Source organism: Cebus imitator, unplaced genomic scaffold (genome assembly GCF_001604975.1).
Source record: "Cebus imitator isolate Cc_AM_T3 unplaced genomic scaffold, Cebus_imitator-1.0 Scaffold319, whole genome shotgun sequence".
In the NCBI taxonomy this organism is placed as follows: Eukaryota; Metazoa; Chordata; class Mammalia; order Primates; family Cebidae; genus Cebus; species Cebus imitator.
The window spans coordinates 1365532-1376977 of record NW_016107634.1 but is presented as its reverse complement, the minus strand read 5'-3'; the positions used below and the strand labels follow the sequence as shown (position 1 = coordinate 1376977).

At 39.9% G+C, this 11446-nt stretch overlaps 1 protein-coding gene and 1 long non-coding RNA gene across 3 annotated transcripts in view; one reads left to right on the top strand and one right to left on the bottom strand.

Moving 5' to 3' along the window:
* Nucleotides 1-389: 389 nt before the first annotated feature.
* Nucleotides 390-11446, bottom strand: part of DGKI (diacylglycerol kinase iota) — a 450254-nt gene continuing 439197 nt past the window's right edge. For both annotated transcript variants that reach the window (XM_037729856.1, XM_017504298.2), the window contains 3 exons: nucleotides 8967-9003; nucleotides 7174-7273; nucleotides 390-2906 (listed from right to left, as the gene is read on the bottom strand). In XM_037729856.1, the coding sequence (XP_037585784.1) occupies nucleotides 2790-2906; nucleotides 7174-7273; nucleotides 8967-9003 (254 nt within the window). In that variant the 3' untranslated portion in view covers nucleotides 390-2789. The remainder of the gene's footprint in view (nucleotides 2907-7173; nucleotides 7274-8966; nucleotides 9004-11446) is intronic.
* Nucleotides 7832-11446, top strand: part of LOC119467695 — a 9642-nt gene continuing 6027 nt past the window's right edge. Inside the window, exon 1 of the long non-coding RNA XR_005196289.1 lies at nucleotides 7832-8098. This is a non-coding gene — a long non-coding RNA (uncharacterized LOC119467695). The remainder of the gene's footprint in view (nucleotides 8099-11446) is intronic.

The following is an 11446-nucleotide window of genomic DNA, read 5'->3' as shown; positions in this document are numbered from 1 at the left end:
TGCAGCACTGTCTCAGTAGTCTTTGTAGAAATGATATTTCTATGGGTACATCTTTTTATGTCTGTTAAAGTTATGTGGCTCTTCAGACCAGGACTAGACCACTTGCTTTTCTACTTCCTGATGCCCCATTAGAGGGGATACAATATACTTAAGCTGAGATGGAAACTCATAAGAGCTAGACCATAAGGTCTTAGCTCTTTCTAAAGCTCAGGGCCAATTTTTAAAAAATGCTACAAGAGGTGGTTTAATGTTAAATCCATAACATATGTGGTTACTCTGCTCACTTTATTTTGGAAATTCCAAGTCCTAGCGTTACTTGCTTTTTTCAAAGAGATATGTCAAATATCGGTCTCCACAAATAATATAGAACTCTAATGCCTTTTTTAAAAAAACAATTTCCAGATGCATCAGAGATCTTATAGTACTAACTCATCATTTTTCATGCTACAGATTTATGTCCTCAATTGGAGCTATTTAAATTGGCCCATTGCCACCTATACCCTAAATTTTCTCTGGGCTACTTGGAAGCATTCACGGAGAAATGTGAGACGGCAGTTGAGGAAAACAGAGTTCTTCATCCCAGCAGTAATAACTAGGTAACTGACTGCTTGGCCAAATGTTTGGCTCAATCCAGGGAATGGAAGATGCCATTCAAAGCCAGGTTCCAGTCTGTCTTAAGGATCATATTTCTGTCATCACATTTCCTTGACAGTTCCACCAACTAAAAATCTCCCAGCAGAAGTCCAGTGATTAAATTATCCTGGAGTATATTTTTGCGGCTTCTGGAAACAATCTGCTGCAGTCCCTCCTGTAATATCCAAAAGATAGTTCCATTTCTGAGGCTGATAAATGGACGTAGATCATTCACCACCCAATCCATCTTCCCACCAACAATTTGATTTTGAAATGACTACGGAGAGACTACGGTAATAGAATCCCCATCCACTGAAAGGCTGTTCCTATTTAACATGGTACATCATAGCCGTACTTTCAAAATGATGATATGTGACTGAAATGTGACTCAGATAAGCAAAATGTCACCATTAGACCTTTAAATTAAATGTAGAGACACCATCATTCATCGTCAAATGCAGAAACAGTAGGGAAGCACTTTGCTGTGTCCAAGGACAAAATGGAAATAAGCTCAGGAGACATCAGATTTCACCAAAGCAGAACCCTTGGACACCCACTTTTATTTTTGACTTACCCCCAAGTCAAGTAGATACTTGGACAGAAAGTTAGACAAACATTTTCTTCTGATATTTTAGGTATCACGGAGTCCCTAATAGAAGTACCTGTAAGTACCATTCGATCTGTGGCAGGTTTAGATGTTGTAGTTCTAACTATCTGAAAGACATTTCTGGCTAGATTCCCACAGTGGTTTGCACTAAAGACTTTCTGAAAGGGGAAAATAAAGTAGATAAAATAATTAATATTAGAGTACCCCATACATAGAAAATGGGGTTATCAAGTACAACCTTTGGGCCTGACAAATAATAGTTGAAGTATCCTTCTGAATTATCCGGGCATTCCATAAATCTGGCATTGGAACTCATACAACGAGCTTTTGTCCTTGAGTCAAGAATTCCTTGGAGTAATGAAAACCAAAAACCTAAATGAAAAACCTAAAATGGGGTCCCTCTCACCACTGTATCCAACAGTCTATAGTTGTTAGCCTCTGTGCAACATTCCAATGGCTCTTCTCTACTTCAGTGACATATGTTGACATATGTTGCTACTTTTGCTTTTGCTGTTTTTTTTTTTTTTTCCAAGTCAATTATGCTGCTTTCTATTATCACTCAACAAAGCTTGGAAGCATTGTTAGAGTGCTCCATTTCCCGGAACCACAGTTTCCACACATGACTTTCTCCTGGGCAATTTAAACAGCGCTTAAAATTGAATGGTTCTGCAGACTAGCTGTGGACCTCTGTTTAATCCTTTGCTCATCTTCTATTGCAGCAAAAGGCAAAGATGGCTACACATAGGCAGTACGGAGCTGTACAGACAGCCCAAGCTGAACCAGTCCTGCATGGCTATTGGCTACAGCCCAGCAGCCTGGGCTGACCCCTGGGTTACCTCTCTGAGGTACCTCCAAGCACAGACATCTCCCATGCCACCTCACCATTCCTCAGAGATACAGCACACAAGTTGACATTATCCACGTGGCACTTCCCAGCTCCTATATAATGAAATGGAGGGTTGGGTGGGTGGGGAGGACATGCAGAGTCACTAAATAGTCTTGACATATTTAGTCTTGGAAATTGAAGTGGTTTTACAGTTGTATTTCTGCAGGACATTCAGAGGATTTTAGAAGGCCTTCAGACAATCTTGTGGTCTTCCAAGATTGAATGTAAAGAGAAGAGATAATATATTTTTTAAGTTGATAGGTAGTTACAGTAGAATTGTATGGTACAGGGGAAAAAAAATCAATGCATAGGGGGAGGAGGGAGCAGTGCCATTTATACAAACATCCTTTGAATCTTTAAAATAAATTATACAGGTAAACACAGAAGTTCATGCTACTTGCTGGAAGCAATAAGGATCAAATTTTGTGGAACTCTCACTGTATTCCACAAATCTCCAGGTATCCTGCCTCCTTCTCAATGGGCTATCATGTTCTGTTGTACATCTTGGTAGCCCTTAAAAACTAGTGGCATGGTCTCAGGTAGATTCTTGCAGGAGAGAGACAGATATATGAATTCCATCAGCTTCTTCCAGGGTAGCTGCCCGATCGCAGGGAGGGCAGATGTGATACGCTTGCTCACGTTCTCTTTGCCCAAATACCAGGGTCAAACAGCAGTTTCCAGGTCCTCATTGCCAATGATCTTATAGTTCTGACGGCTTTCTAGGTAAGCAGCCAAGTCTGGGTCCCCAGCCTGCTGTGCTCTCTCTTGAGGTGTCTTACCCTATACGTAAATAGTGAGAAGGAAAGAGATACAAGCGCTGGTTGTGAAATACAAAACCAAAAAAAAAAAAAAACAAAAACCCACAGAAATCACAGAAACAGAGCTACCCAAAGATACTTGCTAGTAAGGATCCTTTCACATTTTGTGTTTTAGAGTTTACAAGACACTTTCAAATCTCTTGTCTTATATGAGCATTAAATTAAAATGTGTGACTGATTGGTAAATCAAAGGGAAAGAGTTTATCACTTTTGATGTGTGGGGTTTATACTAGAGAAACAGAAGTTCACAGAGGTTAACAGTATACAGGAGGAAACAGTTGGGTAAAGTGAGTTTTAAAACACAGAGTCTTTCTGGAACATGGGGAGATAGAAATTACTGAATTTAAAAATAAGGAGGCAGGCATTTAGATTTCTAGTTTAGGACTCTTGCTATTATTCTAAACTTGGGAAATCAACATTCAGAAATTAAAAGAAAGTGATAGCCAGAAAAAATTGAAAGGTTTTCTTTGTGGGTTTCAAAGACTTCAGTTAAGTTCTCCACAATTTATAGCATTTCATCTCTTTAAAAACTAAGCTAGTTTCTCAACACAAAAGTGGTAGATATTGATTAAAGAAATCTTGGGAAAGTTGAAAAGCACAAAGAAGAAAAGGAATATCTCTATCATTCCACCAAACTAAGATAACCGTTATTAACCTTTCATTGATAACTAGGTTTTGTCTTTTATATGCCTCTATACATATTTTTTATAAAAACAAAACCACAATTCATTTACTTACTGTTTTACAACCTTTCTTAGTAATATATCATAAATTTTTGTCATTACATTCTTTACATCAACATCTTAAATGATCACATAATTTCTTACAGGCTACTATAATACCTTTTGTACATTTGTATATACACGTATACACACATTTGCATATATATTGATATTTTTTCATTGAGGCCATTGAATAAGAAGTCAGCAGTAAAGAGGAAAAGGTGTCCATTCTTTTGAATGCCTGTAGGTATTACTTAGAATTCCTCAAAATTTCTAATTTTTGTTCAATGATATAGTTTTAACTATTTAAAAAGTTATATTAAGTTCTAAAGGAAGAGTATAGGCATGATCATTGTGCCAAAGAAATAGCTCCATGTTCATAAGCACGTGAGTTTGATAAATATCACAGACTTCTCAGCTGTCATCTCAGCTATCCCAACAGATACTGGTGACCTCAATCCAACCTGCTCTACAGAGCCTACTGGGGACAGGATAAAAGGGAATTACCAACGGCTCTAGAATCTTTCTAAAATTTTATTTATTTGTGATTTAGCAGTTCACCACCAGCTTGAAGTTCCTATAATAATTTTGATTCAACTTGTTTGCAGTCTTAGTAGACAATTGTGTCTTTACTTCAATAATAATGAGGTTGGAATTTCCAGCTTCCAAATATTCAGAGAGATGGCTGAAGTGGGCCTTTGAGTTGATCTCTAAGGAAGTGATATCTAATAGGAGATCTCAGCATCTCATAGGCTGCATCTCAGGATGCTGCTTCTCTTCAAAAAATTCCAGGAGAAGATTCAGTTGTAATTATCACATTCAACTTTAAACTAGCATCCAGTTACAGAATGACAGAATTTTAAAAATCCTTAAAAAGTAATGAAGTATAGTTATATTATTTCATATGGTAAGATCTCTAGAATAATAACGTTGAGTGAAAAGTTATATGATATCATGTATGTATGATTTCATCTAGTTAAAAAAAAACAGCGAGAGAGAAAAATAGGCATATCTACATGTGAAGAGGGAGCATTCAAAGTTTAATGATATTTAGGTCTAGGTTGTGAGGTTGCCAGCAATTGTTTGCTTTTGGGGGCATATCTTCCTACATTACTGGTTTTCTATGTGATGGTTTATAATTATAAAAATAAGTTACTTGTACTTAAAAAGAAAAAGCAGACACATACACAACACAAAATAGAAAGACGTTTCCATGAACACTGAGTCCTTTATCTGATTCAGAAACTTAGAAAGATAAAAAAGCAGACCTGCTCAAGAGCCAGGTCTCCTGATTCCTGTTTGATTTGTCCCTCTTTTTCACGGCTTCTCTTTTTTTAAAAAAAATGATCTGAGTTGACTGTAGGACCAGCCTTTATATGGTAAAGAGGCATTTGCCCTGCTGTTGTCTGAGTGGTCCCAACAAGGCTAGCCCTACTCCGTAACCTGGCTCCATTAATCTTGACTGCATGGTGTGTGTTTCTCAATCAGGTTAAACATCAAAACATCTGAGTACAAATAACATCTGAGAAGAACATCACACTGAAAAAAGTATTAACTTTTACTGGCAGAAACTACAATTACTTTTGCACCAACCTAATATCTGCCATTTGAAATAACGTACCAAATTAGCTAGCCGGACAGGTAACAGACCACTAGAAACCAGGACACAGCTCAAGTGTGTTTGAGATGCCTAGGCAGCCAGAAAGCAAGGGTGCTGGCGAGTTTCCAGGGAAGTAGAGAGCTCTATACAACACAACTGGCTCAGAAAGGAAAGAGACCCACTTGGGAGGCAAAGTTATTTCATAAAGCAGACTACAGATTGAGGAGGCCCCAGGGAAAACATTGCACATAGGCAGATTCTTATCACTTAAATAAATCTAATGGAGCTTAAGCCATTAATTAGGCTTCTAAGTCATTGAGCTATGTGTCATGGTTACAATCATCGGCCCAACACCTGAGCTACTCGGTACCTGCTTAATGAAGGGCTCATCTACATATTAAGATTCTTCTCTGCGACTGTCTACAGTTAAGTGGTTCACTCTTTTTTGGAATCTACCGAGAGTGTTGTAAAACTCTCAGAGCTTATCAGAATCCTCTACGGCAAGCTTGTCCAACCCGCAGCCTGCAAGCCACATGCAGCCCAGGTGGCTTTGAATGAGGTTCAACATAAATTCGTAAACTTTCAAATCATAAGATTTTCTTTTTTCTTTTTTTTTTTTTTTTTTTTTTTTGCTCATCAGCTATTGTTAGTGTTAATGTATTCCATGTGCGGCCCAAGACAATTCTTCTTCCAGTGAGGCCCAGGGAAGCCAAAAGATTGGACACCCCTGCTGTATGGGGTTGCTCTTCTATGTAAACTAACTCCTGTCTCTCTCTCTCTTCTTTCTTGTAGGCTGAGCCCTGGGTCAACTCTACTAAGTTACAACTCTTCCTTTCCTCAATCTTTCAACCCTTTCTCTTGGGTGTGCTCTATAAATTGAAACAACTCATGGTGCAGCCTGTTTTCAGTTCTAAACAGTTTCCCCTGAGGCCTCACCTCCATCTGCTGATGCTATCAAGGTTGGCACACATGCCACACTACCCATTTCTGGCCTCACCACCCGGTTATTAAGATAGTTGCACACTTTAAGTCCAGATTTACATAACTTTTGCCGTGAAGAAACCAACCACATTTCAAGCCACAGGGCCACAGGTATCACTGTACCTCAACAAAACAGATTCTATAAACAAACCGATTTTGTTACATGGCTGGGGTGTTCTGGCAACAAATGAGAACCACCAACCTGCTGATACAACTCTGGGCTGGATCTCAAAAGAGCTCAATTTAATTTAAGGCTCAGCTACTGATCCAAGGTTATGTGTAACTTTCTCTAGGTTTTTTGCTCCTATACCTATAAATGACAGTAATTCCCATGCTATCTAATTTCTAAGGTCAACTTTTAGAGAATAGTATTAGAAAACAAATGGAAAGAATTTTTTTAAAATGAAGAACCACATATGCACACCAGATTTAAGACTGTTACCATATCAAAGCCAAATCCCACCAACCTGGGAGCTGGGAAGTAATCCCTTTGGCATCCACATAAGGGGCCATATAAATCGTAGAATTTAAACCACATTGGAGTAAGTACTGAAGGAAAACCCCAAATGGGCTTCTCAGTAGCCAGGCCAAAGTCTTTGAACATGGTCCGGACCCCTCTCCTTGGGTTTTGGACCTCCACTCCCTGACTTGGCTGCTAGCGTTCAGCAGGACAACCCCAAAGTCCCAAGGCCAACATGTTCAGAGGTTTATAAAGCCCCATAGGCAAGCACACGCCCTCCTTTTGTGCTTATACATTTAAATCACAGTTTCTCTAAATGAAGCACTCTATTTTTTCCTCCTTTTTCCAAATCCCCAGGCACTTCCATAAGCACAGAAAGGATGTCCGTGCTATGGTCACAAGCAAAGGCAACAGTGTCTTCCATCTCGCCCAGTGGGAGGATGTTTGCACTCACTCATCGAGTTACCTTGGAGTCCGTCTTTCTCAGAGATGCTCCTGCATCCACCAGAAGCTGGCACACAGCCCGGTTCCGCTGGCAGGCAGCCTTGTGCAGTGCAGTCTCACCCCTAAATCAAAGATGAAATTGAAAACCACCCATAAAGGGGCTGCAGGCAGCAGGGAGTGGGGTGAGGGGAGCTGATGTTGGGTGCTCCTCAATCTCCTCCCCTATAGGCTGCTGAGACCTTGCCTGTAGGGTACATTCTGGGGGCTCGGGAAGGGAATTTCTAAAAATTCCTTGAGCTAGTCATCACCTGATCCTAATATCTGACTCCAGTCCCCTTTCAAAACAGTTTTGGTTAACCAGGCTTAGTAATTCTTTTTAAAAAACTACTACTATTTGATTTAGGTTACAGTCAATGCAGTATTAAATAGACCAATTGTACAGATGTAGCTGAACACTGGGTATCATTCTCTCTGTTCATACATTTGAGCACAGTGAGAAGGGCACTGGGTGAAGGAACAGGGAGCAGTGTGGAGTGCCTCTGGCCCTTCAGGCACAGCATGCAGCCCTTGGTTGATGGCCACTCAGCCTGCAGAGGAATATCTCCTGAGAACCCAAGTTCAAAGAGCCAGGCCAACACCCACTCTGCTCTATCCACTTTAGATTCTGTGTGAGTGGCAGGTGGAAGGAGGGGGCAGCCACAGAGGATATCTGAGAGGCACAGTGAGACTCTGGGAGAGTTTGAGAGCCAGAGCTCTCCCCAGGAGGCAGCAGGCCTGAGGCCAGCCACTCAGTGTGGGAAGGGGCAAGGGAAACTGGCTATTTCCCCATCACTGACAGGCTGTATAGGGAGGAGGATATTCCTATACTGAGCCCAAAGTCACCAAGACGCTTAATGCCAAAGTGTTTCAGGAAAAGTCATAGCAGCCCTTAGAGAAGGCAAAAGGGGGTAAGTGATGGCACCACTTATAATCTTGTCAATAAGAGGTGCTGGCCTGTGGACCAGCTCTATGGAGCAATAGACAGCTTCTTCCATGTATACTAACTCACGGTTCTACTGCTTCTCATCCATTCTCCATTCTATTCATTTCTACTTCTCCTCCTTCCTGTGTGCTTAACTACTCACCACCTCATTCCTCTCCCCACCAACTCATCTTTACACCTTTTCAAATATGGCTTTCAGGATTAGTTGTACAGTCTATCTTTGTTCCTCTAAATAAGAAGCAGTAGCTATTTCGTTGCTTTAAAAATAAGGTTGAAAACAAACATTATTATCAGTTTAGGCACCATCTCAGAGTGGATGATGTTTTCAATTAGGATCCCTTCTCTGAATCACAGAAGACAGAAAATGCAGTCACTACGTTCTTAGTTCTTCAGTGGTGGTTCATAACTTGTCTTGTTCTACACTAACAGAGAAGAGTTATGTCATTACATGTGAAGAATTCCTTAGGGCAGTAGGGCCCCATGTTCTCAGAAACCCAAGTTAAGAAAGAATAAATGTGATAAGTATATTAAAAGGTAAGTGTAATTATTTAGGCTTCTCAGCATTCCAAGATGTACCAGTATAGAAGTACAATGCTTGAAGCAAGTTCTAAATGATTACCATTGACTATGGAGGCAAGCATTATGACAATTGTCATCAATTTGTATTGTGTAATTTTTTATTTAGGCAATTAGCCCTGCACAGTTATGAACAGTTGAAAGTGGACTTTGAATTAAACTAAAATTACCTATGATATGCTCTATAGATTAAATTATTCTCCCAGATATGCTCTGAAGAAAATAATCTAGACTATATAATAAAAGGCAACACTCACGTTTCACTGTCTGCCATATCCAATAACTCAGAAGGACCTAAATAAGAAGAAAGCAAGGTGGCCATAAATAATAAACTCAAGAACTAAACATTATCAGAAAATCTATAGTCACAGAATTAAAATGGCTTGCAAAGCTGTATTTGGGGACAGGAATAATAAGACAAAAAGAAAAAATAAAAGGATCCCTCTACCTCCTTGTCACCAAACTCCCAATCTTCATGAGCCAATATGTACAGAATGGTAGATAGAAAAGAATGGTATGGTCTCTGCTTCAAGAAGCTTTCAATCAAGTTTAAGAAATAAAACTGGAATATAATAACTGAAAAATAATTAAGTGGCTAACTAGGAAGAAAGGGGCAAATCAGGTGGCCTTTAAGAACCAGGGCTATTTCTCATTCTCTAACAAGTTGCTTGGGATGGCGTTTTATGAAGCATAATATTAAGACTGTAAGGCACTATACGTATCATCCAGGGTACAATTCCACTTTTTTAAAAATTTCCCTTCCCAGATCAGAAAGAAATATTATGCACACACATCCAGTGACTGTAGAAGCATCCTTAGGAATGGAAAAATTGTGTGATTTGCCCCCTTCACAATGTTTTAGGTGTTCACGAATCAATCCATTCAGTCTGCAAACACTGTTTGGAGTGTCCATCTGTCTAGCTCTGTACCACTGCTCCTCTCCTTGCCATCTCTTGCCTTCTTCAGCCCGTAGGTATCAGCTGAGACTTTTTTCCCACCATAAAGGCCTTTATGATCCCATTTCAAACAGTTTATTAAACATCTGCCTATACAATCCTCACTTTATGTACTGACCCTATTTCCTATAGTTGAATGAGCGATGACATTTATCATCCAAGTTGGGACCATCCCAGGCAAGGGGGGGATATATGATCATGTTACTGATCATAACATTTATCAAAGTATTTTTAAATAACCTGATTTATCTCTCCCTGTAACCAGACTCTAGAAAACCCCTTAAAGTTTTGGCCCATGCTTTGTCTAGCATTGTGTCATTCCTTGGTGCCTACTATAGAGCCTGGAGCTAAGGAGGTGCTTAAATATTTGGTTGCATGGATGAATAAATACACTTGTAAGTGCCAAACACAGTTCTAGGTATTGAGTATTTTAGTCTTTAGAAAGACGATCCACGATCCTGGGGATTTGCTCTCTTTATTGGTGGATATCATTATTATTAACAATGAACTTACTGTGCGTAGTAAGGAGGGGAAGAAGAGGTGATGACTCTCACCCTAAAGTTCATTGGCCAAGGAGAATATAACAGAGATGTTATGGGATTTCCCAATTCTACTGGTTATCCAGATGATCTTGACTTCCTCTCTTTCACACCTGCTATTCACTGGGACCAGGCGAATCTTCTCTGACAAAGTCTCTCTTATTTTGTCTTTTCTGTTTGTCCTATTTGACAAATACACTTCCTAGCTGGTATCTGCCTGGAACATTATTAGCATGCAGAAGTAGTTACCAAGAAAGATAAGAAGGTCTTCTATCATCTAGATTTCTAGGTTTTCAGTATAGCATATCTACTGCTTACTCCCAAGTATTTAAACACTGGAGCTCACAGTCTTTCATCTGGAACTAAAGTGGTAACTACACACTCAACCATGAACTTCTCAGGCTTTCCCAGGTCTCCCTATCCATAATAGCCTCATATCTAAATCTGACATGTTCTTTAAAAGCTAGTCTGTGACAAGGTCCTCTGAAAAGATGACCTTTGACAGGAGGAATCTATTCTTTCTCTCAACTCCTAAAGCACTTATTCGGTTCTACCCTCATACTATGTATTCGCTTTTTGAGTTCATGCCTTCCATAAATAAATTATTGTGTATCTGTTGAATATAAGAACACCTTAATTATTTTTTGTATCCCTCTATCACCTACCCCATATTAAGGAAACAACAAAAATTAACTCATTCCTCTTTGTTCCTTGGTGCTGTGATTCTAAGATAAAATGAATAATTATCTTCATCCTCCCACATGCCCAAAATGCAAAGCAGCAAAGGGCAGTGATTAGGAGTGAGGTTTCTGGAGCTGCCCCTTCTTGGTTAAAAGTCCCTGTTCTACTACAGACTAGGTCTTTGGCAAGTCTAATTAATCTTTCAGCCCTTTAGTTATCACACATATAAAGTCAAATTAATAATAATATTTATCTCACAGGGTTGTTGTAAGAGTTCAAGAGGGCCAGGCACAGTGGCTCATGCCTGTAATCCCAGCATTTTGGGAGGCCAAGGCAGGTGGATCATTTGAGGTCAGGAGTTCAAGACCAGCCTGACCAACATGGTGAAACCCCATCTCTACTAAAAATGCAAAAATTAGCCAGGCATGCTGGCACGCACCTACAATCCCAGCTTCTCAGGAGGCTGAAGCAGGAGAATCGCTTGAACCCAGAAGGTTAAGGTTGCAGTGAGCTGAGATTGTGCACTCCAGCCTGGGCGACAGAGTAAGACTCTGCCTCAAA